The 17,861-nt window shown below is 48.7% G+C and overlaps 1 protein-coding gene across 1 annotated transcript; it reads right to left on the bottom strand.

Moving 5' to 3' along the window:
- Positions 1–340: 340 nt before the first annotated feature.
- Positions 341–15,688, bottom strand: LOC122436450 (uridine phosphorylase 1-like). Its single transcript, XM_043460253.1, has 2 exons — positions 15,684–15,688; positions 341–1,383 (listed from the first exon to the last, which is right to left on the bottom strand). Exon 2 carries the CDS (start codon positions 1,327–1,329, stop codon positions 406–408), a length of 924 nt encoding a protein of 307 aa, XP_043316188.1. The 5' UTR covers positions 1,330–1,383; positions 15,684–15,688; the 3' UTR covers positions 341–405.
- Between the last annotated feature and the right edge of the window lie 2,173 nt (positions 15,689–17,861).

The following is a 17,861-nucleotide window of genomic DNA, read 5'->3' as shown; positions in this document are numbered from 1 at the left end:
GTCGCCCTTGTTGATGACCTCAGCCTCCCTGCCTCTCAGGGGCCACGTGCTCCTGCTCATTACTGAGACGGTGAGCTGTGCTGGGGCTGGAGCCGGTCATTACTCATAATGACTTCACAGAGCTCAGCCCAGGTAGGAGCCCAGACATTTCAAGATAATGGCTTTTCTTCCCTTTTTATTCTGAGTGTGCTAGCTCCCTGCGTGGATTGAAAGGCGCTTATTGAAAGTGCCTTTGATAATTAGGTTGGTCCTGGCTTCATTAAACACCGATAAGCTTCCTGCTTCTAGGTCCAAACATGAGGAGCCAAAAATCTGGATTCTCCTTTTTTTTTTTTTTTGACTGTGGCAATGATTTTATTTGCAGGAACCACAAATGCCCTCTAGATAGATGTTGGGGTATCAGGCCTACATCAGGCGCTTCTTGATGAACTGGCCTACTAGCCGCTGGGGCCGCTGCTGGTACTTGGCCAGCACCTCGTGGGGGCTGCTGATCTGGTCTCCTTCCAGGCGGTTGAGGAGGGTGACGCACACCCCGGCCGCTCGGAGGCCGCAGGCGTTGCACATGGCGGCGAAGACCGTCGCCTCCATCTCGATGTTGCGGATGCCGGCCGCGTAGGCTGCCTGCAGGTACTCCTGCTTATCCTTTGCGGTGTAGGAGCAGAGCGCCCCGTCCAGGCGGCCTTGACCCTCGTAGAAGTCCAAGGTGCACATCGTGTTGCCCACGACTGTGGGGAACTCGCCCAGGTCCTCGGAGCAGCGCAGCAGCTCCTGCACCAGCTGCTCGTCCAGGTCCGTGGTCCGGACCTCTCGCTTCCCCAGGACCATCTGCTCGAACTCCGGCTTAAAGCACGGGTCCACTGCCTGCCGGGTGATGACCACCGAGCCGGGCTTCAGACCTATCCCACCGGAAGTGCCAATGAGGATGAGGGTGACGCCGGAGCAGCGAGCGTGGTACAGCAGCTTGATGAGCTCATGCAGCAAGATAGTGATGGAGGGGACGCCCATCCCGTGGCTGACGGACAGCAGTGGCCCCACTTTGAACATGGCATAGCGGTCGGTGCCCTCACAGATGTTGGGATAGTCAGCACCCGGGGGGGCGAAGCCCAGCTCCACGGCCACGTACTTGATGAAGGCCTTCATCCGGGAAGGGCTTCCTCCCATACACACAAACTTCACGTCTCCAAACATAGCTGGGAAATCGTGCGTGCTGGTGCTGAGGCCGAGGTGGTAGAGGACGTCTTCCTTCCTTGAGGCTACATGGGGGTTGCAAAGCTGTACCAAGTCATTGTGATCTTCCGGCTTCTCCGTTTCAGCCGTGGTGCAGGCCATTCCTTCAGCTGAGGCAGGACCCGGCAGGGTGATTCCCGAAAACTGGACTCCGGCCTCGGAGGCTCCCGGCGCAGAGACTTGGATTCTCCTTTAAATGAGGCCTTGGGACACAGAGAGTGCAGAAGTGCTTCCCTCTCTGTTTCTGGGTTGAGTTAGTTGGGGAGTGAGGTGGGATGGGGGGGCCGGCAGGCAGGAGGCAGGTCCCCATGAGGCTACTGAAGGAGGTCTTTTTTTCCCATTCATGCCACCCACATGCTAGGCCTTGATTTTCTTTTTTCTTTTTATTTATTTATTTGGCTGCACTGGGTCTTAAGTTTTGGCATGCGGAATCTGGTTCCCTGACCAGGGATCGAACCTGGTCCCGCTGCATTGGGAATGCAGAGTCTTGGCCTGTGGGCCACCAGGGCAGTCCCTAAGCCTTGATTTTCTTATCTGTTATATGGAGCTTAGAACCTGGAGAATGTCAGAGCCAGAAAGGACCTCAGGTGTATTGATGCCTACACCTTTACCCTACAGAGGAAAACATATAGCTATGGAGGCCCAGAGAGGGAATGCAACTTGCCCAAGGTCACACAGTTCAGCTTTGACAAGGCCATGCTCAGAACCCAGGTCTTTTTTGGTGGCTCCAGGCTCAGTGAGGGCTTCCCAGGTGGCACTAGTGGTAAAGAATCCACCTGCCAATGCAGGAGACACAAGAGACATGGGTTTGATCCCTTGGTCAGGAGGATCCCCTAGAGAAGGAAATGGCAACCCACTGCAGTATTCTTGCCTGGAGAATCCCATGGACAGAGGAGCCTGGCAGGCTACAGTCCATGGGGTCACAAAGAGTCAGACACGACTGAAATGACTAGGCATGCACACAGGCTCAGTGATCCCCAGTGTACCTCAAATGATTATGACAGAACCTTAGAAAGTAGGAGAGAGAAGATGAAGTAGTTTGAAAAAGGACACATGCTTTGCAGACGTGAGGGGTTCCTGTCTGGGGGGTGGAGAGGAGGAGGTTCACGGGTCTCCTGGGTTTAGCCTCTCCTACCAGGCATGAGAGCATGCCCGGGTCATTTGGTCTCCTTGAGTCTCATAAGCTGCTCTGCTTACCTCACAGGGCTGTGGGGAAGAGAGGGTGGGGTGAGAGAGGAGACTTGAGAAAGGGCCTCAATAAACACAGCCCATCAGTCTGCATGAAAGGCTGGCTTTGTGCTCACTCCCTCCTCGTCTGCCCCAAAGTCATCAAAGGCACTGCTCACAGTCCAGTCTGGCTCAGACCTCCATTGTCATCGGCAAGTCACTTCTCCACATGCTTTCTGAGTTACTGAGCCGTCCTCTTCCCGACCACCCTTAGACTTTGACCACATCAAACCTTTAAAAAGGCCTTGGCCTTGGCTTGGGTGGCACCGTTTCCTTACTGTGCCTGCCACTGTCTCCACTGTTCAGAACCCAGAACCCCGTGAAGAAGGCTCAGCTCTGCACAGATTTTCCCTTTGGCTGTGATCCTGGTGGTGGATTTCACTTGGGTCCTAATTCAGGACGAGGCCCGGCCCTCAGTGCTGCCCTGGACTCACCCCTTGCCATGGGTTCTTCCATTTATCCCTTCCCAGCACTCGCTGAATATTTACTACCCTATGCCCAGCTAGCCCGTGGCTGCCCCCCGGGCTGGAAGCCTCCCCAGGAAGCTGTTTTGTCTCCTCTGCTCTCAGACTGGTGCAGACGCATGTGTAGAGACAGTTGTTAACTGCAGCTCTGTCTCACCCCGACCCCCACCCCCACCTAGGGAAGGCCCAGAGGGTGAATGCTTGGGTGTCCACATCAGTCCTGGAAGAACTTTTGTGTGGACTATCCAGTAAGCGCTGGTTGTTGAGACAGCCCAGAGGAACAGCCAAGGGAGAGAGTGGTGGGACCACTGGGGGTTGGGGATGGGTGTCAGGGCCAAGAGGATAAAGTGTTGTGTGGGGCTCAGGAGAGTCCCACTGAGATGAAAGGAATCCTGCCTACTTCTGAGAATCTCATTGGCCCATTTGTTTGTGGGTCCTGCCCAGATCAGCCAACCATTAACAGTCTATCCCTCCTCTCCATCCTGCCTTACTCTGGGCCCAGCCTGCAGAAAGCTTTGGTCAGCTCACCCCACATCCCCTCCACCTTCCCCACAACCTCTTCTGGGTGATTCCCACCACTCTTGACCTCTCAGCAAATACGTGTTGAATGAACAAGTATTGCTCTGAGTCCTGGAGGAAGGAGTGGGCCTTGTCTCCAACGGGCTATGATTGTGACCTCATTCAAGGCCTAGGCCTGGGGTCCAGGAATGGTGTGCGGGCCCCTCTGCATCCATGCAGTCATGTGGGTGTGTGCAGGGTGGGCTGGCTGGTGGACCCAGGGCAGGAACCAGTATGAACGGACAGCTGCACCTGGGCCCAGAGCAGCACCAGGGTCCTAGAGTCAGCTCGGTAAAGGGGCGTCACCTAGGGATTCCCTGGGCACCGGCCAGTTCTTTAGCAGACCAATGGCCTTTCTGACTTACGGGGAGTGGGGTGTGTGATACAATCTCAGCCTGATTGGCCCTTGGCGTGGGCACCTGTGCTGCTGAAAGGGGGGCCCCGGTCAGGCTGAGGATACCCTTGGAGAAGCCCCAGGTGGGGACTAGGCTAATCAAAAGCACCTGGAGGAACTTTCCCTGGTGTTGCAGTGGCTTAGAGTCTGAGCTTCCAACCCCCGGGGGCCGGGTTCACTAGTAAAGATCCCACATACCACAATGAAGATGGAAGATCCTGCATGCTGCAACCAAAGACTCAGAGCAGCCGAGCCAGCGGCTGACTGGGCTGCTGACAGAAGCCAAGTGTAAGGCCGCGGGGTGACCGTCTCACTGTGCGTCGGCTCCGCTGTCTGGGGGCAGTGCAGCACCTCGGCTGTGGGTCACATGCGCATTCTCAGGGCTGCTGAGGGGCGGGGGCGAGGTCTACACATCCTGTCTTCCCCACAGCCTGGCCCATCCTGGCCCCACACAGAACCTTGCGCTGTGGCTCTGCCTGGCAGGAGCTGGCCGGTATGAGAGAAGCCGTCAAGCAGCCCCCACTGTCCAGGCACCGGAAGGGCCACTCTTAGATGATGTGTCCCTTCACGGTCAGCGTTCCACCAGGGCCCCATCAGCTGGGTCAGATCTAACTGCGTTGCTGTGTTGGGAGGGAGGCTGGGCTAGATGACTTTTGAGCTTCCTTTAGTTTATGATTCTATAACATGGACACTTTTTTTAAAAAATTAATGTATTTATTTTAATTGGAGGCTAATTACTTTACAATATTGTGGTGGTTTTTGCCATACGTTGACATGAATCAGCCACGGGTATACATGTAACATGGGCACTTTTAACACTGCTCAATTTAAATCTCTGTCACAAGTTGGGATGCCTGAGAAGCAAACTCTGAGAGGGAGATAAGTGTGCAGGACATTCACGAAAGAGTTCTCTTGGGATTGCCACCTGTGGAAGAGGGTGTGGCAGCAGGGTTGGCCAGAGGCGTGAGCCACACTACAGTCAACCCTCCTGGCAGCACAGGAGCTGACAAGGCGTTCAGAGGTGACCAGCCTCATGTTGCTCTTCAGCTGGTGCTGGCTGGCCTGGGAAGGCAGTGTGACCTCAGGCAATCCGGAAGGGTGGCTGCCTGCTGGCAGCAGTCCCAGTGGCTGGGGAGTGCCCTGCATGCCTGGAGGGGCCTCTGGGCCTCAGAGCATCCCAGCATCTGCCACAGTTCCTGTGGTGACATTTTAGGCAGCAGTGAAGCAAGCAAGACTCAATGGTTGTGAATTAGAGCAAACTCCTGGAGACAGTGGAGGGCAGAGGAGCCTGGCGTGCTGCAGTCCATGGGATTGTCAAGTCAGACATGACAGCGACGGAACAACAAGAAACAAGGAAGAACGGTGGGTTTGGGTTGGTAGACCCTGTCCCAGTGTTTCTAACACCTGCTCGTGGGCATCTCCCTAAGGGAGATGGCCAGAGTCCTGGAGACAGTGGTTGGCCCTCTGGGCTCCACTTTGCCTCCTCTGAGAGGAGGTGCAGCTGGAGGCCTGGGGAAAGAAGCCTGCCCAAGAGTCAGAGGCCTTTGCTCTAATTGCTAACAATCACTTAAAAGAGAAACCAGCTCATTCCCATTCCCACCATGCAGAGGCCCTAATTAAAATTTAAACTCATGTTTCCTTTTTTCTTTTTTAAAATTTCCATGTAGGCAATTAACTTTTCCTTTCTGTGGGTAAGCAATTAATCAATGCTGTGTTAGTGACATTGGAGGTCAGAGCACTATTGGTTTGCTTGGGAATTTGTTTCTTTCATTTACTTCTACTTTCCCAAAGAAGGGGCTGTAGCAGAGGAGGGAGCAGGGGGAAGTCAAGATGCTCTAAAGAGTGTCTGCTGTGCAAAGGATTCTTGGTTAGGTCTCCCATGAAGTCCTTACAACAAGGGGAATAAATGGTTTCCCCCAGAGCAGCAGAGCAGCTGAGTGCAAAGGTCGTTGTTGTTTAGCTGCCAAGTCTCATCCGACTCTTTTGTAACCCCATGGACTGTAGTGCCCCAGGTTCCCCTGTCCATGGGATTTCCCAGGCAAGAGTACTGGAGTGGGTTGCTATTTCCCTCATTTCTTTCTCTAGGGGATCTTCCCAAGCCAGGGATCGAATCCACGTCTCCTGCATTGGCAGGTGGTTTCTGGACCACTGAGCCAGCAGGGAAGCCCAAGTGCAAAGGTGTCCCTGTCTAAATGAGCCTTCCTCAAGAGGGGCCAGCTGAATGCTTCTGGGGGCCTAAATTGGTTCCTGGACCCAATTCCAACATGTGGGAGTATTATGCATGCATAGTGTTTATGTGTGTGTGTTGGGGGGTCTCTCCCCACACCAACAAGCAATTCTCCAAGACCATGTGGGTGTCCTACATACAATCTCACTTGATTCTGACACTATTGACCCAGAGACAGATGCTGAAAGCTCAGCTTCTCTGTACACCGGTGCTGAAGCAAATCTCAGAGACAGAGTATTGGGTGAAGAAAAAATGGATAGGTTTACTGCTTTGCCAGGCAAAGGGGGACACAGTGGGCTAATACCCTCAAAACCACGTGTCCCCACTTGGGGAAGACAGTGACAAGTTTGATCGTGGTGATTCCAGAACAGGTTCTGGCAGTCCCTGTCTTGTGACATTCCTTCTGGAATGAAGAATGCTCCCGGAGCAAAGGAGCATTAGGGAGTGTCATCTTGAAGGCTAGATGACAGATACTCTTCTCCTTCCTGAGTTCCCTCAGGGTTCACTGGCTCACATTGGCGGGCTGCAATCACTGATGACTGTGACATCCTTGTTTACTGTTGTTGTGTGTCTCTTTGTGAACCCATGGACTGCAGCACGCCAGGCCTCCCTGTCCTTCACTATCTCCCGGAGTTTCCTCAAAATCATGTCCATTGAGTCAGTGGTGCCATCCAACCATCTCATCCTCTGTCACTCCCTTCTCCTCCTGCCTTCAGTCTTTCCCAGCGTCAGGGTCTTTTCCAATGAGTCAGCTGTTCGCATCAGGTGTCCAAAGTATTGGAGTTTCAGCTTCAACATCGGTCCTTCCAATGTATGTTCAGGATTGATTTCCTTTAGGATTGACTGGTTTGATCACCTTGCTGTCCAAGGGACTCTCAAGAGTCTTCTCCAGCACCACAATTTGAAAGCATCAATTCTTCAGTGCTCAGCCTTCTTTACAGTCCAACGCTCTCCTTGTTTACTAATATGGCAGAAAATATTCCATTTCTCAGATATAACTCAGGAACAGCCAGGTGGAAGAGATGCATAGGGCAAGGAAGGCCTGGGAGAAGGGAACCAAACTTCCATGCTCTCTCCAAGTGCCACTCTCCCTGGCTCTCCATTCACCAACCTGGGACATGTTTACCAACCTGGAAGCTCCCTAAACCCTCTGCTTCTGGATTTATATGGCAGCTTCATTACACATTCATGATTGATCACATCATTAGCCATGGGTAATTTATTCAACCTCCAGCCCCTCTTCCCTTCCTAGAGGTTCGTGAGTAGGACTGAAAGTTCCCACCCTCTATTCACACGGCTCCTCTGGTAACCCGCACCCGACTTTAGGTGCTGTCCAAATGTCATCTCATTAATACCTTCATCTGTTCTGCTCACTTAGGACATTCCAAGGGTTTTAGGAGCTCTGGGCAGAAATGGGGATGCAGATGAAGAGCATGTGCATACTTCTTGTCATAAATCACATCACAGGCCTGAAACTTAACTGGTGGGGTTGGGCTGGGGCCCGTGGCTGTGTGGGCCCTCCCCTGGGCAGTCTCAGTGCCCAGGAGCCTCTCTTCTCTCCCAAGGCCATGGGTCCCCTTCCCCACCACACAGACCTGAGAGAGAGCATGTGGATCAGTAGGATTTTATACAGCTTGCAAGTAAGAGTGTAAATTGGTGCAACCACTTTGGAAAATATTTTGACATCGTCTTGTTTGCATATCCTAGAACCCAGCACCCTTTGCTTAGGTATAAACGTGGGGAAACTTGCCTACATGTACCAGGAGACATGTACCAAAGTGACTTAGCATCATTTTTCAATTTGAAGTGGAAACAAATGTCCATATACAGGAGAATGGATAAAGAATGCTTAGGTAACGTAGGGGCTTCCCAGGTGGTGCTAGTGGTAAAGAACGTGTCTGCCAATGCAGGAGACACAAGAGATGTGGATTCAGGAAGATCCCCTAGAGAATGAAATGGCAAACCACTCCAGTATTCTTTCCTGGGAAATCCCATGAACAGAGGAGCCGGGCGGGCACAGTCCAAAGGGTGGCAAATAGTTGGCCATGAGTGAGGGACTGAGCACACACAGAGAGAAAATTGGAGCTGGGAGGAAGGAGTACCACTTACCACCAACAGCCATCATTTCCATAAAGATAAAACAAATGAAACAAACGTTATTTAGACACATGCACCTATGTAGCAAAACTGTTTGAAAAGCAAAGGAATGACAGACAAGTAGATGAAAGGGGATATCTAACGTTTTGGTTCTTGAGTGATTGGTGGATTCATGGGTGTTGATCATATCGTGTTTTAAGCTGCTCCAGGATTTCTGACCATCAGAAGCTGTGTGAGGAAATGTTTGCTATTTTAAGGTGCTACATTTTAGGGTAACTGGTTACATAGGGTTGGAAAACTAATACATACTCTTTGACACGCATAGAACATTGAATTTTAAAATATGAGTGAGAAAACATTCGGAGGCATAAGAAGGAGGGACTGTAGCTTGGAGGCAGGCCAGTTGGAGTAGTGGACGTGGGCGGTGCCACAGCCTTGACATCCCTGGGACAGGGCAGCCTGGGCTCCTGGAAGCCGGCAGCACTGATGAGGAGAGGAGGGCAGCCTGGGATCCTGATGGCGCGGCTGCAGGGCCGCTCTTGCCCACACAAGGGTGCCCCACACTGCCACATCCAGCGGGGCCTGGCGGTGGCAGGCAAGAAGAGGAGGGCAGCTTGGGGAGAGGCCCTCTGGGGAGCGGGGTGGAAAGCTTGCTGTGATCCAACGCTGAGACCCTCACGTGGGATTTGGAGGGTGGAAGGGAACCAGAGCCCGCCTTCCTGCTGCTTTGGCTGCTCCCTTCTGGCGAGCAGGGCCATACAGATGGGCATCTTTTCTGGCAGCAGTGTCGTGTGCGGTCCCCACCCCTAGCAGCAGCAGTGGAGCCCCTGCCTGCTCCCTGGATCACAGCCAAGTCAGTGTATCCTGAACTGAGAATACTCAGGTTGCCAGTAGCAACCTCCATTTGCCCACTTTCGTCTTCTGCCCGGGATGAGGGAGCAGATCTCCTTACCTCCTCCCCTCCCACATCCAACCATCCCATAAGCATCTAGCCCCGTCTCAAGTCACTTTGCTCAAAACACAAGTGGTTCCTGTTTCCTGCACTGAACTCTGACTGATACGACCATTGTCATCCATATTTTACAGATGGGGAAACTGAGGCACAGGGAAGCAAAGTGGTCTTCCCAGAGCCACACAGCCGGTGAGCAGTAGGGCCAGGCTCCAAACCCAGGCATTCCTGAGCCCCAAGCCCCCTGCACCATCCTGCCCGGTGAAGATGTGTTGGTGTTGCCGGGTGTGGGAGCAGACGGGGTGAGCTTTCAGGCCGTGGGCTGGGCTGACTCCCATGGCTGCTCCTGAGCGGGCCCCCATGCCGTCTGTTCCCTCCTGAGAAGCACAAGCAGCTCGGGTCCCTGGGGGCCTGACCCTGAGGCCGGGGCTGAGCCAGGTGGGATGTGAGGGGCAGGGGGGCTGCCAAGAGCCCAGCTGTCTGGGCTCCACGTCAGTCACCTCCCAGGGCTAAAGCCCATCAACAGTGTCTGGAGAAACACTTCAGTGATCAGAGCAAAATCGAAAGATGGGGCTGGTGAGGGAGGTGTCATTGGGCCCGTGGTGCAGGAGGATGACTCTGGTGGTACCACCTTGGTGAACCTGTGGTGGTTTGTTCTTGTCTGTCCCCCAGGGTTGAATGGAGCCTGACAGGAGCCTGACGGACTTTTGACCATTTCACTGACTGAGGCCACAGCCCGATCCTCAAGCAGGGAGTTCTTTTTTAATCTTTATGCTGCAAGTTTTATTTAGCAATTTATTTGTAATAAAAAGGAAGTTTCAAAAGGCCTAATGGGGTAGCATTTGGATGAAGAGCTTAAGTGGAATAATTTAAGCTGTGAAAGGAAGCACAGATGGGACTTTGTATTTTTATTCAGTGCCTGAGGCAGAAAGAAAAATGGATGGAATTAGCTGACCCTAGGGCCTCCTAGGTGGGAGAAGGCAATGGCAACCCACTCCAGTACTCTTGCCTGGAGAATCCCATGGTCAGAGGAGCCTGGTAGGCTGCAGTCCATGGGGTCGCTAAGAGTCGGACTTGACTGAGCAACTTCACTTTCACTTTTCACTTTCATGCGTTGGAGAAGGAAACGGCAACCCACTCCAGTGTTCTTGCCTGGAGAATCCCAGGGACGGCGGAGCCTGGTGGGCTGCCGTCTATGGGGTCGCACAGAGTCGGACACGACTGAAGCGACTTAGCAGCAACTTAGCAGTAGCAGCAGGGCCTCCTAGGTAGTGTTAGTGGTAAAGAACCCACCTGCCAATGCAGGAGACCCAAGAGACATGGGTTCAATCCCTGGGTCGGGAAGATCCCCTGAAGGAGGAAATGGCAACCCACTCCAGAGGAGCCTGGCAGGCTGCTGTCCATAGGGTCGCAAAGAGTCAGACACACCTGAAGTGACTTAGCACAGTACGGGGTTCCAAATAATGATGGTAGAAAGAAAGTAAACAAATTACAAAATTAATAAAACTTAACACAAAGTTCTTGACTATGATTTCTGACTCTTTTGAGGAGGTCAAACTGCAGAATCTCAGTATTAATCTCTTCCATATTCTTTGAGTGAAGATAACTCAAACTCTCCCTTTTTGTAAGCCCACTAAAGGCATAATGACCTCGTCTATCTTATGGAACTCGTCTGCCAGGGAATCATTTCCTATCCAGAAGCATCAAAATTAAATCCAGATTTCATGACAATCAAGAGTAACTGCCATCAAGAGGTTTCCCCTGACTTTGCCAGCCTGTGAACCTTTATGCTTCTCGAGCCATATGGGCCGATGTAATCTGTCCTCTGCTTCGACTTGTGCTGCTGTTCAACCTAGCGGGGAATTCTTGCCGTAGGGTTTCAGTCATCCGGAATGTCCTTCCAGCATGTTGAGCGTTCTTGATTTCTTTGGCTAATAGAAACTTGGGTGGGGGAGGTGAGGCACGTGCTGCTGGTGGGAAGAAAGATAAGCCCCAAAGAAGTGGTTGATGTTTCTGGTGTTTAAAGGACACCACTCTTAGGCTACCTTGGAGGGCACATAGCAGGGCAGTTTGTGTGAGAGTCCCCACCCCAAGAAGATCCATCTTTTGAGTCTTCATTCACTCACGCATTTATTGTTTTATACCTTTAGCACATACTCGAATGCTACCACAAACCAAATCTTTGTCTGCATACCAGAGATGGAATCTTCAGATATTCAAAGTTGGAGCTTACATTCCTGGTGGAACACATTTTCCTGTCTTGTGTTCACTTTTAATAAATTTTCTTTAGGCATGTAATACTGTTTTCTTCTCAATAATTTTAGATGTGCTACCTTAACCTCTGATTGCCTCTTCTGTAATTGGGACCTTAATTCCTGGAGAACTGGGCTCAAGGAATAGGGGCATTCACTTCCTACTCAGTACTAACCCACCTTCACTCCAAAGGAGGAGGAGGTTGAGGGGATGGGTGTAGAACATAGATGCCACTTCAGCATTTCTCCAAGGCAGCCCATAGACCCACAGGGATGTCCTCTGCCCTCTGCCCTCATCAGGCCTGGGCTTGGGAAACTCTCTGCCCTTGATTCACTTTTGAGTCCTTGGACTTTTGGGGTCCTCATCATAATGTGATTGTAAGCACTGATTTCCTTCTCTTGCTCCCAAAGGACAAAAAGTTTCTTATTCAGCATTCTATCTTCCTAGCCCAGCCTGGGGCCTGATGCAGTGTCTGTTAACACATGGTTCCTCAATTAAGATAATTTGCAAAATTTCAAAGTGTAGTTGGTTTCTACCATTGGTCTCTCTATACCTAACTGTTTTTTTCTTTCCAGGAGAGAGGCCATCCTTCCCCTATCTACCTACCCCAATCTAACAATTCAGGGTCAGCTGACATGACACCTCTTCCAGGAAGTTTCCTCAACTCCCCAGTCAAAAGGTGTGTCTGTTTGCTCTGGTCTGTGTGTTGATGGTGGTTCTGAAAAGCAAGTCAGTGATAGGTGTTACTTATGACAGAGGTAATGATCATAGTGAATACTGCGTATTTATACTAGGTGGAGGTCTGTGCTAAGAATTTTACTGTCATTATCTTATTTCATCCTCATAGCAAACTTCTGTTTTGTTTTTTTTTTTTTCCTGGCCATGTTACATGGCATGCAGGATCTTAGTTCCCCAGCCAGGAATAGAACTCATGCCTCCTGCAGTGGAATTACAGAATATTAACCTCTGGACCACCAGGGAAGTCCCTAATCCTCATAGCAAGCTTCTAAGGGAGATATGCTATTATTCCCATTTTACAGGTATAGAAACTGAGGCTTAGAGTAGTTAAATACTTTGCCTGGGGAGTCAGAGCTGGGAGGGCCTGAGCTGGAATTTAGCATCTAAGTTCATTCTGTTAATAACCACTGCACTCTGGCCATGAGGAGACATCAGAACTCTGGGCCTAGAGGGCCTAAAGGATTATTGAGAAAAGTTGAGATGTGTATCAGTCAGGATTGTGCAGAGAACAGAATAACTAAGAGTTACATGAAATAAGCAATTTATGATAGGAGTTAAACCATATGTAATTGTGGGAACTGGTGGGAATTGTTCCAGGAGAATAAAACTTAAAAAAAATTTTTTTTATTTTATTGAAGTATAGTAGATTTACAATGTTGTATTATGCTATACAGCAAAGTGATTTCATTGTACAAATATATATACACACCCTTTTTCACATTCTCTTCCATTGTGGTTTATCACAGGGTTTGAATATAGTTCCCTTTGGTATACAGTAGGACTTTGTTGTTTATCCATCCTATATATTAGTTTGCCTCTGCTAATTCCAAACTCTTAATCCATCTCTTCCCCACCCCCTACTCTTTTGGCAACCACAAGTCTGTTCTCTATGTCTGCGAGTCTGTTTCTGTTTCATAGATAAGTTCATTTGTATCATATTTAGATTCCACATATAAGTGGTACCTTACGATATTTGTCTTTCTCTTTCTTATTCACTTAGTATGATCATCTCTAGGTTCATCCGTACTGATGCAAATGGCATTATTTCATTCTTTTTTATGGTTGAGTATTATCAGGAGAATAAACCTTTCTGTCTATCTACTTACTGTTGTTTAGGCCCAGGCTCTGGGATGCTCTGTGTTCACTCATACCTTTGAGGTAGGAGACAGCCTGTAAATACCCAGGCTAGGCATTTACAACTGACCTCCTGTTTCCATTTCTTGGAGTGAGAAAAAGATGGGCTTCAGTCTGGACCCTTGAAACTAGCTTATTTGTATTGCCTATTTGTGTTTCCTAAAGCAGGGGATAAGAGGGCTCCAGGTTAGATATTTACAATCAGCCTCCCGTTTGCTCTCCAAAATGGAGAACAACTGAAATGGTAAAAAGCCAGGTTTTGTTTCCTATGGACACTTAAGGTAACAGTCATGGCAGGAACAGAGGGGCTAAACCTTGTTTGAATAAAGGATCAGGAGGTCATGTATTTCCCATCCTTGGGGCAAAGGAGACATTTCATATATGCAGAAAGCCTCCTTGGGGGTCAAAAAGGAGAAGGCACCACTCCACAATATGTGATGCTAATATGTGACTCCATAGGCCTCTGGGCTGGAGTCTGGGCTGGAATCCATCATGGAAAAAAGTTGTACACACATGTCAGGGAGGGCCCTAGGATAGGTCAGGTGTAGAAAAAGAAACAGATTAATTGTCTAAAGGTAAAAAGACCCAAAAGAACTGTTCTATATAAGTAAGTGACTCAACTGCCTCACTGCGTTCCTCCTCACTAGGGAAGATGCCCATACGCTTTCTCTCTGGGTGTGCACCTCTGCTGTGTGTGCGTGTGTGTGCGCAGAGGGGCTAAGTCGTGTCCGACTCTTTGCAACCCCATGGACTGTAGCCTGCCAGGCTTCTCTGTCCATGGAATTTTCCGGGCAAGAACAGTGGCCATTTCCTTCTCCAGGGGATCTTTCCAACCCTGGAATCAAACCTGTGTCTCTTGCGTCGCCTGCATTGGCAGGCAGATTCTTTACCACAGTGTCACCTGGGAATCTCTGCCTTGCTTCTATCTTAACAATTTTTCTGTGTGCTATCCCACTCGTTGTTGCTTTCTATATGTAATAATAAACTTTGTACTTGCATTTACAGTCCTTGCCTCCATTGAGAAATGCATGTTTCACTGGGGGCAAGAGCCAAGGAAAATTAGCGTCTAGTCTCTAGCCCTTGCTGGTCTGGTGAACAGGATTCATCAAGGCTACCCAGGTTCACTTCCTGGGCAGGAAATTAAGATCTTGCTTCACACCACCACTAACAGCTGCCTCTCTGAAATCACCTTTTTGCCTCACAAACATGCAGATGGTCTCTCATCCAGTAAATACACAACCCTGTCCAGAGCCTGGCTGAGCCAGGAGCCAGAAAGAAGTCAATTGTCAAGGGCAGCCAGATAAAGCACAGCCCTAAATGGAAGAGGTAAGCCTGTAATCACTTGCTGTGGTGGTGTAAAGAAGAAGCCAAATTCCAGGAAGCAGGGGCTGCGCCGTTGCATTTTCCTGAAGTTCATGTGGAGCAGCACAGACGTGGGGTCATAACAGTGTTGCAGGGAAGAGTCGGTTCTGACTCCAGGTTGGAACTGTTTCTTTGACTTGATTTTCGTTGCCTTTGCTCTTATAATCACACATAATGGCCCGCCTCAGAGAACCCTGCCTCTCTGCCGGACTGTTGAAGTGCCTTCATTCAACTCACAGAGAGATTATCTGACCCTGCCCACCTGTGAAAGGCTGCAAGAAATAAGAGATTAACATATTCCTTCCACAGGCTGGCCATCCCAGAGATGTTTTGCGAGACGCGGCTCTTTTTACTCTGCATCCTCATTGCCTCTCTCTCTGTTCTGCTTTTTTATTTTAGTTCCTCACCTCTTCTCTCTCTGGTTTTATAAGAGAACCTGGCCTCACCATCACCCTAATTCCAAAACCAGACAAAGATGCCACAAAAAAAGAAAACTACAGGCCAATATCACTGATGAACATAGATGCAAAAATCCTTAACAAAATTCTAGCAAACAGAATCCAACAACATATTAAAAAAATCATACACCATGACCAAGTGGGCTTTATCCCAGGAATGCAAGGATTCTTTAATATCCGCAAATCAATCAATGTAATACACCACATTAACAAATTGAAAGATAAAAACCATATGATTATCTCAATAGATGCAGAGAAAGCCTTTGACAAAATTCAACACTCATTTATGATTAAAAACTCTCCAAAAAGCAGGAATAGAAGGAACATACCTCAACATAATAAAAGCTATATATGACAAACCCACAGCAAGCATCACCCTCAATGTGAAAAATTGAAAGCATTTCCCCTGAAATCAGGAACAAGACAAGGGTGCCACACTCTCACCACTACTATTCAACATAGTGTTGGAAGTTTTGGCCACAGCAATCAGAGCAGAAAAAGAAGTAAAAGGAATCCAGATAGGAAAAGAAGAAGTGAAACTCTCACTGTTTGCAGATGACATGATCCTCTACATAGAAAACCTAAAGACTCTAACCAGAAAAATTACTAGAGCTAATCAATGAATATAGTAAAGTTGCAGGATATAAAATTAACACACAGAAATCCCTTGCATTCCTATACACTAACAATGAGAAAACAGAAAGAGAAATTAAGGAAACAATACCATTCACCATTGCAACAAAAAGAATAAAATACTTAGGAGTATATCTACCTAAAGAAACAAAAGACCTATACATAGAAAACTATAAAACACTGATGAAAGAAATCAAAGAGGACACAAATAGATGGAGAAATATACCGTGTTCATGGATTGGAAGAATCAATATTGTGAAAATGGCTATTCTACCCAAATGGAAAACAGTGTGGAGATTTCTTAAAAAACTGGAAATAGAACTGCCATATGACCCAGCAATCCCACTTCTGGGCATACACACTGAGGAAACCAGATCTGAAAGAGACACGTGCACCCCAATGTTCATCGCAGCACTGTTTATAATAGCCAGGACATGGAAGCAACCTAGATGCCCATCAGCAGATGAATGGATAAGGAAGCTGTGGTACATATACACCATGGAATTTTACTCAGCCGTTAAAAAGAATTCATTTGAACCAGTTCTAATGAGATGGTTGAAACTGGAGCCCCTTATACAGAGTGAAGTAAGCCAGAAAGATAAAGAACATTACAGCATACTAACACATATATATGGAATTTAGAAAGATGGTAACGATAACCCTATACGCAAAACAGAAAAAGAGACACAGAAATACAGAACAGACTTTTGAACTCTGTGGGAGAATGTGAGGGTGGGATATTTCAAAAGAACAGCATGTATACTATCTATGGTGAAACAGATCACCAGCCCAGGTGGGATGCATGAGACAAGTGCTCGGGCCTGGTGCACTGGGAAGACCCAGAGGAATCGGGTGGAGAGGGAGGTGGGAGGGGGGATCGGGATGGGGAATACGTGTAAATCTATGGCTGATTCATATCAATGTATGACAAAACCCACTGAAATGTTGTGAAGTAATTAGCCTCCAACTAATAAAAAAAATAAAAAATAATAAAAAAATAAATAAATAAAAACGAAACAGGAAATATTCCAGCGGCGGGGTGGAGAGGGTGTTAGGAATCCATACCCTAAAGAATTCCATTACATTCAAAGAATAAAAGAAACAGATGTGGTTGAAACAAATATTTGAGTTGTAAGCACACCCAACACCTGAAGCTTATTAAATAAATAAAACATTAAAAAAAAAAAAAAAAGAGAGAGAACCTGGCCTCCAGACCCTGACAAGATGGTTATTTTGAGCCATTAATCTCAAAATCTTCTTGGTCAGCTTTCCAAATAGTCGTCTTCCTTGCCTCAACCCCTCGTCTCTCAGATTTAGTGGCCCGTCATTCGGTGACCTTGAATTCAGTATCATCACTGTTGAGGGAGCACCGAACAAAACTCTCCAGCAGTTTGATGGACTCTGGGGTCGGGGAAGGGTGAACTGTGGAAAGACCTGGATCCTGAGGACTTGAACTTGTCTTCCCCTCCCCCTACCCGCAAGGAGGCCTGGAGGACCTGAAGTGCCTGAAGAGGACCTGGCCCACCTGAGGCCTCAGAGTAGGAGACCTGGGAATGAAGGCACTGGCAAGGAATGTAACCTTGTGAAAGAGCTAAGGTTAGTTTTATCTCTTTTATCTCTAAGCCTGCAGTCTTTCCAGCATACCTTTTATCATCCACTATAGCTTCTTGAACTTTCCTTTGAACTGGATTTACTATTCTGCTAGTTTCTTCGTTAAGGAGTTAAATTAATCTTTGTCACATGTTTCTTATATATGCACACGACAGGCATATTTTAACCTTGTCATGGTTATACCATGACGGTAGCAGTGTTGAGGGGGGATTGGAAGTGAGGAGTGAGACCCCAGGCTGGGGGTGTCCTTAGACTATTTCAAGAATCCTGATGGGCGAGTAAGGGCCTGACCCAAGACTATAGCAGGGAAAACAGGTGAGGAAGGGATGGACAGGGCAGACGCTGAAGTGGAACAACCTGTGGGTGTTGGTCAGTCAATCAGTTCAGTCGCTCAGTCGTGTCTGACTCTTTGAGACCCAGTGTACTGCAGCACGCCAGGCCTCCCTGTCCATCACCAACTCCCGGAGTTTACTCAAACTCAGGTCCATCGAGTCAGTGATGCCATCCAACTACCTCATTCTCTGTCGTC

Source organism: Cervus canadensis, chromosome 2 (genome assembly GCF_019320065.1).
Source record: "Cervus canadensis isolate Bull #8, Minnesota chromosome 2, ASM1932006v1, whole genome shotgun sequence".
Lineage (NCBI taxonomy): Eukaryota > Metazoa > Chordata > Mammalia > Artiodactyla > Cervidae > Cervus > Cervus canadensis.
The sequence above is the reverse complement of the archived record's forward strand: the minus strand, read 5'-3'. Positions and strand labels throughout refer to the sequence as shown.

Bases quoted from the DNA above. Each gene is read 5' to 3' on its own strand.
- LOC122436450 (XM_043460253.1), bottom strand. From the start codon at position 1,329: ATGGCCTGCACCACGGCTGAAACGGAGAAGCCGGAAGATCACAATGAC.